Source organism: Elgaria multicarinata, chromosome 21 (genome assembly GCF_023053635.1).
Source record: "Elgaria multicarinata webbii isolate HBS135686 ecotype San Diego chromosome 21, rElgMul1.1.pri, whole genome shotgun sequence".
NCBI lineage: Eukaryota > Metazoa > Chordata > Lepidosauria > Squamata > Anguidae > Elgaria > Elgaria multicarinata.
In genome coordinates, this window is record NC_086191.1 from 11,837,287 (window position 1) to 11,852,614 (window position 15,328).

At 47.9% G+C, this 15,328-nt stretch overlaps 1 protein-coding gene across 1 annotated transcript; it reads left to right on the forward strand.

Moving 5' to 3' along the window:
* Nucleotides 1-3,731: 3,731 nt before the first annotated feature.
* On the forward strand, nt 3,732-14,479 carry LOC134411902 (solute carrier family 22 member 6-A-like). The gene is made up of 10 exons (XM_063145609.1): nt 3,732-4,136; nt 4,939-5,042; nt 6,108-6,262; nt 6,844-7,012; nt 9,231-9,354; nt 10,838-10,953; nt 11,648-11,862; nt 12,312-12,420; nt 13,496-13,699; nt 14,395-14,479. The coding sequence occupies exons 1-10, from the start codon at nt 3,732-3,734 to the stop codon at nt 14,477-14,479; spliced, it is 1,686 nt and encodes a 561-aa protein (XP_063001679.1).
* Nucleotides 14,480-15,328: the final 849 nt, after the last annotated feature.

The window sequence follows — 15,328 nt, forward strand, 5'->3', positions numbered from 1 at the left end:
TCTGAACATGTGCAGAAAGCGACTTGCCCTTATCTATCGGTAACCACTGGGCCAAGTGGTGAGGGCCTGTTCTAGAAAAATGAAGCACTGGTCATCCCCACCCCATACGTTGAACCCCACCCAAACTTGGAGGGAAAACGGCTGATGCTGAATTTTCCACTCAATGTCCAAATTACCGATCCGTAGCGCATGAACCCACCTCGCTGCACATGAACAGCTGAGTGCGCTTGAGATGGAGCCAACCAGTTATGCATCACTGACCTGCTCCTTGGAGGTCAGCGTTGCTCTGCCAAAGGCCGCCATTTTGTTGAACCCAATGATTGGGTAACTGAACTTTGGCCGTGATTTCCTGGAAGGGAAATGATCAACCATTTTTGGGAACGGTCCCAAACGTCCCGTGTTGGACTCTAGGCCAAAGAAGGGCAAACTTTGAGCTGCCCAGACTACCAAATAGAGCCAGGCTGCAAACCACAGGCTTGGGATAGTGCTGGGCCCATGCAAGTGGAATGGCCCCTGCCGCCATTTTAATTTATTATTTATTTATGTATTTATTACATTTCTACACAGCCGGAGCTCTCTGGGCGGTTCACAAAAATTAAAACCATTCAAAGTATAAAACAACAGTAGAAAACCATAATATAAAATACAATATAAAAGCTCAACCAGATCAAAACAGCAGCAATGCAAAATTACAAATTTAAAACACCAAGTTAAAATTTATTTATAGACTGTTCAAATGCTGGGAGAATAAAAAGGTCTTCACCTGGCGTCTAAAGGCATATAATGTAGGTGCCAAGCGAACCTCCTTAGGGAGCTCATTCCACAGCCGGGGTGCCACAGCAGAGAAGGCCCTCCTCCTGGTAGCCACCTGCCTCACTTCCTTTGGCAGGGGCTCGCAGAGAAGGACCCCTGAGGATGACCTTAGAGTCCGGGCAGGTACATATGGGAGGAGGCGTTCCTTCAGATAGCCTGGCCCCAAGCCATTTAGGGCTTTAAATGTTAATACCAGCACTTTGAATCGGGCCCAGACCTGGACTGGCAGCCGATGAAGCTGGAAAAGGACTGGCGTGATGTGGTCTCGTCAGCCGGTCCCAGTTAGTAACTGTGCTGCCTTGTTTTGTACCAGTTGAAGTTTCCGGACCGTTTTCAAAGGCAGCCCCACGTATAACGCATTGCAGTAATCCAAACGAGAGGTTATTAGAGCATGGATCACTGTAGCTAGGCTATCTCTGTCCAGACAAGGATGCAGTTGGTATAGCAGCCTTAATTCCCTCAGAATGCAGTGCTACCACCCAAACCGTTCCCCTAGGTCGGCTGTTCATCAAAAGAGGACAGCAGTTGGCATAAACTTTGCACATAGCTATGTACAGATGCACGTTTAGAAATAATATTTATCCTTTAAATAGAAATATAGTAGGAGAGCAGTGACCAGGGCTAGATTGATACTAGTGCTTTTCATCGGTGCCCACATTCCATGTGCCACTTTTCAAGCGTGATTTCCCACTTTTTATTCTGTATTATCTGAAACACAGATGTCATCATGTGTCATTGGGTGTGATACGAGCACAAAACGGATATAGCGTTGTGGTGATGGGGTCATATCGATATGGATCTGGTCCCGGTGATCTGGTCCCGGTGATCCATTTGCCGGCCTGCTACCATTCAGGTGCAGCTGCTGTTGGGAACTCCAAGCACACTGAGCTCCTTTCTTTATGGTCCTTTTTCTTTAAACCAGATTTAGACCAGTTAGTTAGTTACGTGCCTTCAAGTCCACTTCGACTTATGGCAACCCTATGAATCAGCAACCTCCATTGGCATCTGTTGTTTACCACCCTATTCAGACCTTGTTCAGATTAGTTTCCAGGCGAAGTATAAAGTGTTGGTTATCACCTTTAAAGCCCTACATGGTTTGGGTCCAGGCTACCTGCGGCAACGCCTTCTCCCGTACAATCCGCCCCGCACACTCAGGTCCTCTGGGAAGAATCTACTTCAGTCAGCCAAAATTAGGCTGATAGGTATTACCCAGAGGACCTTTTCTTCTGCCGTTCCCAGTTTGTGGAATGACCTGCCGGGAGAGATTTGTCAACTTAACAGTCTTCCAGAATTTAAGAAAGCCATAAAGACTGATCACTTCTGGCAGGCCTACCCGGTTGAATTTTAAGATGCCTTTTTAATACTGTGCTGCTTTAATAATGTATTTGTTTTAAATGTTTTAATTAGTTATATGTATTTTATGGTGTTTGCATTTGTGTTGTACCCCGCCTCGATCCAGAGGGAGAGGCAGGTAACAATTATTATTATTATTATTATTATTATTATTATTAGTAGTAGTAGTAGTAGTAGTATTGTAACTTCATGTCTGTATCTTCCTTTATGGAGTCAATCTATTTCTTGTATGGTCAAACTCTTTTCCTTCTACCTTCTGTTTTCATCAGCATCACTGTCTTTTCTAACGAGTAATTTCTTCTCCTTATACATCCAAACTATGATAACCTCCATTTCAACATTTTTGCTTCTAGCTAGAGTTCAGGCTTAATTTATTCTAGAACCCACTTGTCTTCTTCGCAGTCCACGGTATACACAAATCTCTCCTCCAGCACCACATTTCAAATGATCTTCCTCTTATCTCCTTTTTTCATGGTCCAACTTTTGCATCCATACTTGGAGATTGGAAATTCGATGGTCTGAATAATTCTGCCTTTGGTTTCCAATCTTATATCTTTACTTCTAAGAATTCTTCCTACATCTCTCATAGCTGTCCTTCCCAATCCTAACCTTCATCTGATTTCTTGACTATTGCCTCCATTTTGTTAAATAACAGTGCTAAGGTGTCGAGAATCCTTGACTAATGCGATTTCCTCCTTATCAGCTTTAAAATTTGGACCAGACGGCCATTCAAAGAGTGGTGCCTTCAAACAGTGATCTGTCCTCTGTCAATATTTAAAATAGAGGACCGTCTTCCATAAAATAAGATACTTGGCTACTCCATGATGGACTGAGCCCTCTGTGCGTGCTTTGCCACTTTATAAGAACCCAAGAGAACTAAATGCCCGCGATTTGAAGGCCAGGCATGATTCAAAAGTTCAGTTTGATGCATCCCTTGTGCAAAACCAGAAAGGTGTCTTTCTTTTCTTCCCCCCCCTCTTTTTTTTAGTGGGGTGGGGGGTAAGGAGGAAGAGGAGGACTCCATCCAAATGAGAAAAGAGAGCTCTGGTTTCCTTGCATTTTGGATTCCTGCCAGGAATCTGTTCCTAGCTCCCTCTCCATCTTCCTGAGGGTTATGTCAGCCAGGTGATGTAAGAGAAGGTGAAGCGGTCCGTTTCGCTGCCCCTTGCCCCACTTCCTGAGCGGGCAGCTTTCTGCTCCGGCTGAGGCATCGCTGCCCTTCGGAAACGGCCCTTTTTTACGTAACATTTTAACTCGTGAGAAGTTTTAAATGACGCGCTGGGCCTGATCGGAGGCATTCCAACCCGAGACGCTTCGTAAGACGCTTCATTGCCACGGAACTGACGGGCACTCGGGCTCTGTCCAGTTATCTTCTGAATAAAGGAAAGTGTAGCCAAGAGCAAGAGTGTTTGAGGAGGAGGAGGGGGAATCGAGGAATCCGCTGAAGGCCCTTTGGAGATTTCAGCCCACAGAATCCAGGAGCCATTGGTGGCTGGTGGTCGGCTTCCCCGTGATTCTACAATATTGTCGAACTCTATCCTCCAGCCCTCGGCACTGCGTCCACCATGGGCTTTGCAGATATTCTTGACAGTTTAGGAGGCATGGGCCGCTTTCAAAGGATGTCCGTGGCGTTTCTAGCTATCCCGCTCATGATGCTGGCCGGTCACAACCTCCTGCAGAACTTCACGGCAGGTATCCCCGGACATCACTGCCAGATCCGCATCACAGCCAATCACACCCGCCACGCCGGCAACATCACCGCTCCCCTGGGAGCCGAACATCTCCTCCGGATCTCCATCCCGATGGAAGGCGACCGGCGGGCTGAGCGGTGTCGCCGCTTCACCGCCACCCAGTGGCGCCTCCTCGACCCAAATGTCACCCTGGGCAACGACACTACTGCGGAGACAGAACCGTGCGTTGACGGGTGGACGTACGACCGCAGCGTCTTTGCCAACACCATCGTCAGTGAGGTGAGGGGGACGATGACGTAGGGACTCTTCTTTGAGAGAGAATGGGCTGGTTGAGGTCAGCAGATGGAGCTGAGTAAGAATCTTTGCTGCACTGGGGAAAAAGAGGGTGATGAAGGTGAACAGGATGGGACAGATATTTTTCATAAAGCTGGAAAGAGCATAGCCCCGGTAGGGCTGGTGGGATTACTACTTGCACCACCTAATTTTCTGACTGGTGGAAGCCATACTCTGGGACCTGGGAAGCCCGACGTTGAAAGTGCTCGTTCTGGTTCTCCAGCAGGGACAGCTTAAAGGGGCCCTCTGCATCTGGTCAAGCTTTCGCCTTTGTCTTTGTTTCACGTGGCTCCAGGCCTAAGCTCTCCTTGTGGTTACTCAGTGGTGAGGAAAAGGCACTCCATAGGGCCGGCCCTACCATTAGATGGAGCAAGGCAGCATATGCTGAGAGGCAGTAATAAGGTGTTGGAGGAGAGAGGCATGGCCTCCAGCCTCTAAGCTAACTGTGTCCTATCCTCAGTTTCCAAGTAAAATTCAGCTGCTAGTCCAGATTGACTTGTGTCCATGGAATGGAGCGCCATTTTGTCCTCTGCCTCAGGCAGCAAAGTACCTTGGACCTATCCTGGTGCTCTGCAAATGCTTGGAAGTTCTCCTTCCTCTGGGTCATTGGTGTAGCGGCAAATTTGGAAGCGCTGCCGTTCACCGTGACAGTTCCCCAGGGCCACGCCGGCAAAGAGAGTCCAAAAATCCAGGCAGATCTGTATCAACAACAAACCAGTTCTAATAGTCTGTCTGTTTGCTTTTGCAGTGGGATTTGGTGTGTGACTCCCGGACCATGAGGCAAATGGCTCAGTCCATCTACATGGCTGGAGTCCTGATCGGATCAATCATCTTAGGGGGCCTCGCAGACAGGTGAGGGGTGAAGGCCAGGGCTGGTTGCCTTGGTTACGAAAATGAAACCCCGATGGATTCCTCACTTTCCCCTACGTGATATGTGGGGTTGATTGCCCCCTCCCCATATTTAGAGTTGACAACACTGAAAATTTAAAAACACATACCAGAATATGGTTTTTCAGTGGGGTGTGTGGGTGGAGTCTCTATGGGTCATGGGTGGAGCCTAAAGTTCTGCAGTTGAACCAGGGGGCGGAGCCAGATTTTTTGACTAGAGGACAGCATCTCTCTCAGATTGGTTTATTGTTATATTGCATTGTACCCTTATTTTAACAGCGGTGTTTAGTCATTTCGCATGAAAACCACTTACAGATTTTATTATACTGGTGGGTCTATAAACATTCTAAATAATTAGACCAATAAAGCCCCCAAAGCTGGTGGGTGGGCAACTTCAGGAGGTCCCCTCCCCGCCCCTCAGATCACACCTATGGGGCTTGTGGCTCCCATTCCGGCGGGGTTATGAATCCATTCTGGGTTTCAGTCAGAACCAGCAGAACTCTATTGGGGCTATCTAAGGCGAATCCTATGCCTGTTTATTTATATATTTATTATTGCATTTATATCCCGCCTTTTTTCCTGCAAGGAACCCAAGGCGGCGTACATAACCCTCCTCCTCTCCCCTTTATCCTCACAACAACAACCCTGTGAGGTGGGCTGGGCTGAGAGTCTGTGACTGGCCCAAAGTCACCCAGTGGGTTTCCATGGCTGAGAGGAGACTAGAACCCGGATCTCCCGACTTCCCAGTCTGACACTCTAGCCACTACACCACACTGGCTCTACACCACACCGTTTTGATGGTGGGGTTGTGGGCGGGGTGGGTGGGTGGAAGCCCTGCACCTCCCAGTATTCCCCAGCCGGCCGGAATATTTATGTACCGCTTGGTATATCACACGTCATGCATCCGAGGAAGTGGACGTCGTCTGGGAAAGCACAGGCCGGGATACGTTGCCTCGTCTCTGAGACGCCACGAGATGCTTGCTTGTTCTTGCTAACGGACTAACCCGGCTCCCCGCTCTGGAAATTCAGGTTCGGCCGGAAAGCCATCCTCGTCTGGAGTTACCTGCAGATGGGGGCAGCGGGCGCCTGCACCGCTTTCGTGCCAAATTTCACTGCTTACTGCGTCCTCCGCTTCCTGTGCGGAATGGCCATGTCAGGGATATCGCTCAACTCCGTCTCGCTGTGTGAGTACCTCGAATTCTCCCTCTCGCTCCAGCCAAGTTGTCAAGAGCTCTGGCCCTGCAGCCTGCGAACATCGATGCCATACCGTTTTATTTTATGTCTTATGACGTGTCAGCGGGGAGGTGAATCCGTTCCAGGTTTCAGTCAAAACCAGACAGGACTCTAAAGGAGCTCTTTGAGGGAGCTGCAATGTCAGTGCAGCTTAGCTAGTTCCTTTAGAGTTCTGACTGGTTCTTACTAAAACCCAGAGCGGAGCCACCACCCCATTGACGTCGGAGTCACCAGCCTCCACTGTTTATATCCCACCGTTTTCCTCTTCGAAGGAACCCAAGATCGCTTATAGAATCCTCCTCCTCTCCATGTTATCCTCACAACAACCCTGTGAGGTAGTTTAGGCCAAGAGTCGGTGACTCGCACAACGACAGCCAGTGACCTTCATGGCCGAGTTGGGCTAGAACCCAGAGAGCACCCATAATACTCATTTGCCCCTCCCCAATATCTACCCATCATAGATCTCTGACCTCGGTTGCCCAACTTGAAGAACTAACCTGTCTTTGGTCTGCACGTTTTTCTCTTGCCCCAGGCATGGAGTGGATCCCAACCAAATACCGTGCCATTGTGGGCACCATCAACGGTTACTGCTACACCACTGGGCAGTTCATCCTGGCCGGAGTGGCGTACGCCATCCCTGACTGGCGTTGGCTGCAGCTCACTGTCTCGCTGCCTTTTTTTGTATTCTTCCTCTACTCCTGGTAGGTCGGCGTGTCACACAGACGTCAGTTGCACACAGCGGTGTAGTGGGAAATGTCGAAACAGAGTGAAAGTCTCCAGAGCAGAGGACTCAGATAGAGGCAAATAGGTTCTGGCATTTTTCAGTTCCACCAGGGGCAGGTCTTTGGTCAAGCAAATGCGTTTTAACTTTCCACGCAGGATCCATCCATCCAAAAATACTCTGCATTATAACAGGGAATGGAATGGAGTGTCTTTGAAAAGGGTAGGAAATCCTCAACAGGAGCATTTCAGGCAGCAAGATTTCATGGGCTGTTACGTATTTGGCTTCCGCTGAGTGTTTTCAAACTAAATCTCCAAGATTTAGGAATCCTTTGGCTGCCAGTTCACTACCCAGAACTGATCAATAATTTGTTTATTTTGGTGGAGGGAGGGGCTGCCCTGCCTGTTTGGTGTGGAGGAAATTAATTGCTATGAAAGCTCAAGCTTTGAACTTTTTTTTGAACTTTCAAAATTTTCTGCACCTTCACATTGTCCACCTTTAGTTTAAAACAAAAATGAGCAAAATCGGTCTGGTAGATCTCGAGCAATAAAGCCTTGTACTATTCTTATATAAAAATAAGTCTTCATTATCTCACAGTCTTCATTATCACAGCAGCGGGTATTTTGGCTGGACATCAGGAAAAACTTCCTGACTGTTCGAGCAGTATGACAATGAAACCAATTACCTAGGGAGGTGGTGGGCTCTCCACTAGAGGCCTCCAAGAGGCAGCTGGACAGCCATCTGTTGGGGATGCTTTAAGGGAGATTCCTACATTGAGCGGGGGTTGGACTCGATGGCCTTGTAGGCCCCTTCCAACTCTACTATTCTATGATTCTATGATTGTTATTAAACATTCTTAAAAAATTAGAACATACACAAAAGGCTTACACCTTTCAGGCTAGATACGATCAATCCCGAATCATACTTTTGAGAAGATAACCCTTTACTCAGAATTTGCTAACTCAAACAAAGTCTATACATTTTTCTAGACCTCTGTATATCAAGCTGTTTGATATGTACACCTTACACAATATTTTTTGCTCATTTACTGATAAACAAACAAAAAAACCCTTTAAGTACACTTTTGACCCGGAGTGATACAACTTCACACCAGTTCATTACGCAATTAACTTTATGGGCGAAGTGTTAGGGCATATTTTTCCTTGGACACCATCCAGGTCATCTTAGCCAGTTACGGCATTTATGCCAGTTACTCAAACTTCGTAAACCTGCTTTTGTCTCTGCTTCTGTCTTCCTTTTAATGCCATTACTTCTTTTTTTTTTTTACTTATTTACCTTTTCCAACTCATAATTATTTATCGTTAAACATTTGGTATTTACATTTCATAACAAGACAGCTGATATCGTTTTAAGAGGGGTGCATTAGCATTTTCTCAAGAGTCTTCTCAGCAAGTCCAATAAAGCAAAAGTAGCTGTTTCCTAAAAATCCCAGACAAGGAACCCCTTGTAAATACCTAGTGTGGAAGCGCTCCAGGCCATCATAGAATCATAGAATAGTTGAGTTGGAAGGGGCCTACAAGGCCATCGAGTCCAACCCCCTGCTCAATGCAGGAATCCACCCTAAAGCATCCCTGACAGATGGTTGTCCAGCTGCCTCTTGAAGGCCTCTAGTGTGGGAGAGCCCACAACCTCCCTAGGTCACTGGTTCCATTGTCGTACTGCTCTAACAGTCAGGAAGTTTTTTCTGATGTCCAGAATCTGGCTTCCTTTAACTTGAGCCCGTTATTCCGTGTCCTGCACTCTGGGAGGATCGAGAAGAGATCCTGGCCCTCCTCTCTGTGACAACCTTTCAAGTATTTGAAGAGTGCTCTCATGTCTCCCCGCAATCTTCTTTTCTCCAGGCTAAACATGCCCAGTTCTTTCAGTCTCTTGGTTTATTCTCTTTGGTTTATTTAAATGGTTCCACTCTTAAACAGGTTCTAGCACAGGGGGATTTCAACCTTTTAGAAAAGGGGAAAAACTGGACAAAAGTCACAAAATCACCAAGCAATTGGTGGTTGTGTGGAAGGGGTGGGGCCATTTGAAGACACCCCCCCCAAAGAATGGATTTGAGGCCTAGGTCTGAAGGTCTCTATCCATGTTCTCTCACCTCTTTCTAAGCCAAGCCCTAACCGCTAGGCACTATTACCTTCAGAAATCAGCTAAACTGATTCTCTTTCCATCTTCTTGTTTTGTAGGCTGTTTGTTGAGTCGGCACGCTGGCTGACAATTTCAGGGAAACAGGAGCAGGCGTTGAAATGTTTGAAGAGAGCTGCCTGGATAAACGGGAGAAAGAAAGAAGGAGACAAACTCAGTATGGAGGTAGGCGAGCCGGGGGGGGGGGAGAGTTGTGATGTTTCCCCAGAATTTGGAAGCCTCTCATGGCAGCAACAGCTCTAGGGGAGAAAAAGCATTGCACATTTGCAGTAGAAGTAGCTTTGAATTTCTGAACGGAGAGGTACAGGGGCTCAAAGTCAACCATACCGTTCTAGAAGCCCAACCCTTTATCCAAAATATCTGAAGGCGATTAGTGGTGATAGGAAGGCACTCTGAACATGCCCAGAGGTCTTGCTGTATGTCCCAGCACCAGGAGAGGCCAAAATTGGTGAGACAGGGCCTTTTCGGTAGCAGCCCCCCCTGCCCCCGGACTGTGGAACTCCCTCCCAGGCGAGGTCTGTTTGGCTCCATTGCTACTGAGATGTAGACAGGCAGTAAAAATGGGCTATGATGAGTTTTAAGTATTGTTTTCGCTTGTTTTATCATATCTGTTGTTTCTGGTTTTGCAACGTCTATTGTATTGTGTTGCTGCTTTGAAAGCCCCAGTAGGCAGAGAAGTGATTTAGAAATACTTTTAATAGTAAATAAATAAATACATGCATAAATAAATATGCATCCAAAGCATCAATTAGCCCAGTATTTTTAAGGTTCACTATACAGATATCAAAGATGGCAACTTCTCCAATGTTTAGTTTGCAAAGTCACCTTCAAACAATGTTGGCCATCGCAACCTCAAGCAGGGAGACCCTCCTCCTCCTCCTCCTCCTCCTCCTCCTCCTCCTCCTCCTCCTCTTCTTCTTCTTCTTCTTCTTCTTCTTCTTCTTCTTCTTCTTCTTCTTCTTCTTCTTCTTCTTCTTCTTCTTCGCCCCTCCTCCTCCTCCTCCTCCTCCTTCGCCTTTTTGCTCCTCCTTCTCCTCCTTCTTCTTTGCCTTTTTGCTCCTCCTCCTCCTCCTTCTTCGCCCTTTTGCTGCTGCTCCTCCTCCTCCTCCTTCTTCTTCTTCACCTTTTTGCTCCTCCTCCTCCTCCTTCTTCTTCACCTTTTTGCTCCTCCTCCTCCTCCTTCTTCTTCACCTTTTTGCTCCTCCTCCTCCTCCTCCTCCTCCTCCTCCTCCTCCTCCTCCTCCACCTTTTTGCTCCTCCTCCTCCTCCTCCTTCTTCTTCGCCTTTTTGCTCCTCCTCCTCCTCCTTCTTCGCCTTTTTGCTGCTGCTGCTCCTCCTCCTCCTCCTCCTCCTCCTTCTTCTTTGCCTTTTTCCTCCTCCTCCTCCTCCTCCTCCTCCTCCTCCTCCTCCTCCTTCTTCTTCTTCTTCTTCTTCTTCTTCTTCAGTAAAACCCTGGGCTGCACAGCTCAGGTTGTTTGCCAGTAGTTTAGATGAACCCTTTGTCCTCCACCCGATTTAGCTCGCAAAAGAGCGGATAGCTGCAAGGCCATTTCCTGCCCCCCATTCAGCGGCAGGTGAAATCCTTAAATCTTGGTCTGCTGCCTTGTTTATCCCAGCTCTGACCCCATTTTGCTCTCTTCTCTCTCAGGTGTTGAAATCCAGCATGCAGAAGGAGCTCCCCTCGACCAAATCCAGCCACACAGTTGCTGACCTGGTGCAGACCCCTGCCATTCGCAAAATCTCTTGCGGGGTGTCTTTCATCTGGCAAGTGATTTCCCTTTTTTCTCTTTCTGGTGGTGCGCGTTTGTTTCTCATAGGATTATTTATTGCTGCTGCTGCCAGTTTGTGTCGACAATACCGGTCTAGATGGACCAAGGGTCTGACTCAGTATAAGGCAGCTTGCTATTTTCCTATTTAAATCAGCTCTTTGTTCAGAACCATGTGGACTGGAATCTTACTTTGCTTTTAGGGGGAAAGGTAGCATGGTAGAGTACACCCCTTGCATGCAAAAGGTCCCAGGTATAATCCCAGCATCTCTAGATAGGGCTGGGAGTAGAACCACCCCTAAAACCTGGAGAGCCACTGCCAGTCCGTGTCGACAATACTGAGCTGCATGAACCACCAATCCATCTATCCGCTCTTTCCCATATTGCTTAATCTATTGCTGTTCCTTCCTCTCGGTGGGGCCACAGAGGTAAAGCCCTTGCTTTGCATGTAGGAGGACTCAGGTTCGATTCCCGGCGTCTCCAGGTAGGGCAGAGAGAACTCATGCCTAGAACCCTGGGGAGATGCTGCTGCCAGTCAGTGTCAGCAATACTGGGCTAGATGAAGCCAGAGTCCCAGGCTAGGTGGACCCTGGAGAAAACCTCACATAGGGCCTAGGGACATTACAAAGCATGGAGGTTTGGAGTATTGGGTGCTGTTGGTCAAGCATTCCAATTTGTCGCCCCCCCCCCAGGTTTGCCACTAGCTTTGCCTATTATGGGCTGGCCATGGATCTCCAAAACTTTGGCTTCAACCTCTATCTAACCCAGCTGGTCTTTGGTGCCGTCGACTTCCCGGCCAAGTTCATCTCGGTGATGACCATCACTTTCGTGGGCCGTCGCTTCTCCCAGGCTCTGTCGCTCATCCTGGCTGGGCTGTGCATCTTGGCCAACATCTTTGTGCCTCAAGGTGAGTGTCCCGTAAGGAAGGTGGGCGTGGGGAAACAGTTTGTGGATATGGCCTTCAGGAAAGACCTTGGCCAGATCTACACCCAGCAAGACAGGACACTTTGAAAACAGTTTGAAAACTGCATGTGTCCTGGGCCCCAGCAATTGTCACTACTGTTTTAAACCATTTTAAAGCAGTAGCGTAGGATCCTGCCCTAGTCAAAACCAGCATTTAAAAATAAAAAGGGAAGAATGCTTGAAAACAACCGAAATCAAGAGAATGGACTTTCAGGGTCCAAGTTTAGTGGATGAAAAGTAAAACCTATTTAACCAGTCGGCTTAGGAGAATTTACTGGAGGTGTTTTCGGCCTGAATTTGTTTTTGTGTAAAAATTCTAGCCTTCCGCCTCCTCCCTGGCCCCAAAGCACTGACATTTCTGGTTCCGAGTTCTAATTCTCCCTTGTTTCTCAGATCTGAACAACCTGCGGATGACGTTTGCCGTAATTGGGAAGGGGTCTCTGGCCGCCTCGTTCAACTGTGCCTACATCTTTTCTGGAGAGCTTTTCCCGACTGTTATCAGGTGAGCCAAAAGATGTATTGAATCATAGAAGAGTAGAGTTGGAAGGGGCCTATAAGGCCATCGAGTCCAACCCCTTGCTCAAGGCAGGAATCCACCCTAAAGCATCCCTGACAGATGGTTGCCCAGCTGCCTCTTGAAGGCCTCTAGCGTGGGAGAGCCCACAACCTCCCTAGATAACTGATTCCATTGTCGTACTGCTCTAACAGTCAGGAAGTTCTTCCTGATGTCCAGCTGGAATCTGGCTTCCTTTAACTTGAGCCCGTTATTCCGTGTCCTGCACTCTGGGAGGATCAAGAAGAGATCCTGGCCCTCCTCTGTGTGACAACTTTTTAAGTATTTGAAGAGTGCTATCATGTCTCCCCTCAATCCTCTCTTCTCCAGGCTAAACATGCCCAGTTCTTTCAGTCTCTCTTCATAGGGCTTTGTTTCCAGACCCCTGATCATCCTGGTTGCCCTCCTCTGAACACGCTCCAGCTTGTCTGCGTCCTTCTTGAAGTGTGGAACCCGGAAATGAACGCAATACTCTAGATGAGGCCTAACCAGGGCCGAATAGAGAGGCACCAGTACCTCACACGGTGCTGCTGGAGATCTCTCTCTCTCTCTCTCTCTCTCTCTCTCTCTTAAAGCATCTAGTTTTGTCATTAGATTGTAAGGTCCTTGAGACAGGGACCTATCGTACCTATTCTTCATAAAGCACCATACACATAGTCTATGCTATTTTAATAGCAATAAAAAAATTGCTGTCCTTTGAAAAAGACTTTGTAGCCCAGAATCCTACCAAGGAAACCATGCTACCTCAACCCTAACCAGAGGATTAAAACTTACCCCAATTTACCACTGAGCCATGCCTCCAGCCACTAAAAGACAGTGTGCAAGCCCTCCTGGTGGCCCACTCAGGCTATTTGTCCCTGCTAAGCTGTTCTGTGGCCCCGGATCCAGGGGAGCCATGCCCCCTAACCCTAAATTGAGGATTAAGAAATCAGGCTTTTCGTGCTGCGGATCTCTGTCGAATCCAAAAAGAACTGGGTTTCACAGCTACAGGCCTCTCTGATGTCTACTTCTCTCCCCACTACAGGCAATCAGGGATGGGGCTTGGCGGAACCATGGCCCGCGTGGGAAGCATGATCGCCCCTCTGGTGAAGATGTCAGGGGACTTTTTCCCACCACTACCGCTCATCATCTATGGGGCTGCTCCCATCATCTCTGGCGTCGTCACCTGTTTCCTCCCGGAGACTCTGAACGTCCCGTTGCCAGAGACGATTGAGCAAGTGGAAAGACAGTGAGTTCCAAGGCAGCTCTTAAATGTTGGGAGGGTTGTGCCCTGGAAAACCTGCTGGTTGAGTGAGAAAGCCACGCTCTGTGTGTACCCAGAGGCACTCTTTTCAGGGCATCTTTTTTTTATGGGCAGTGGTGTGTGACATTTAAGTTACAATCATTTTAGCACGTCCCAGGTCTGTACAATTTCGAGCTGGGGTGGGGAACCTCAGGCCGTGGGCCAAATTCAGCCCTCTGCAGTTTCCCAGATAGCCATATGCCCTCTCCCTGGCCCCCGTCTCCCTCTCCCCTGCAACCAATCACAGCTTTTGTGCAGGTTTTGCCCATTCTGAAAGGTCAAAATTCCCCTCTTTGAGCACCCGCGTTTTCTCGTCACATTTATTATTTAAAGTATTTTAATCCTGCTCATCAGCCCCAAAATGCCCCCCCCCCCCCGGGCAGCTTACGTGCAATCAGTAAAACAAGGCAGCATCTGTCCCCACCAGTTCTCAGCCTCAAAAAAAGATACGACACACAAGGAAAAAGGGATGAGGAGGGAAAAGGAATAAAACATTCAGTAGACGTTCAGCGGTGTTGGTGGAAAGGTCATGCTCCTTCTTTCATCTCCTGGTGTGTGTGTGTGTGTGGAGGGATAGTCCAACTGGATCAGGCCCCAATTAGAATAATATTGATGATTTCTCTTTCATCACTCCTTTTAAGGTCACGGCCCAGCCAAGAGGATGAGCAGCAAATGAAGGTTTTGATTTCACCGACCAAGCCTGATCCCAACAAAGAGGGCAGTTAAGGCAGAGAAGAAACAGAAGAACTCCCTGACTACCGTACCACCACTCCAAGCACAGCACCCTGCTATGGGTGCGAGAGGAAATTGGGCTTCACCCACACCCTCCTAGTTCTCTCTAAGTCGGGTGGGCACTTTGCGCACTGCCCGAACAGGAGGGCGAAAGAGGACACCGATTTGCATAACGTCTGCATGTGCTTATTTATGTGTGCACAGGGGCAAATTTAAGAACATCAGGCCAAAGGACTCTCTAGTCCATATTCCGTTCCCACAGGGGGCAACAGAAGCAGATCCTATAACCATCAGGACTAGTAGTCAGTGAAAGCCTTCTCCTCCATGAATTTGACCAATTCAGGACAGTTTAAAGCCATCCAGATTGGTGGCCATCGCTGTGACTTGTGGTAGAGAATTTCCTACCATGGACAGCAGAGAAAAGCGTGGGGCATTGCCAATCCCTGCTGTTGAGAATGGCCTCTGTGCTTGTATTGTATACATTTGAACTTTGCTGACGTGGAAATGTTAGACTGTGCTTTCTGCATGCATTTCAGGGCCCCCGGGCCCCCCTCTGTTTACAATTTTCTCTATAGCTGTGTGTATATATGTGTCTGTCAATGGAGGCCGTAATAAATGTGTCAAATCTTTCAAATGCTCTAAGGCTCTTTGTTGCTTTTGCTGTGCTAGACGGATCTGGGTTGGCTATCCCTCTGGAAACCGTTGCAATGAATCTATCATCTTTGCTCCGTTTGGTGGATCGATGTTAAATGTCACTGTTCTGTGAAACATACTGAAGGTTTTAAGAAAGAAGGAGCCATTGCAGACATCCGAAGCAGCATGATATAGAGTTAGAGCTTTGAT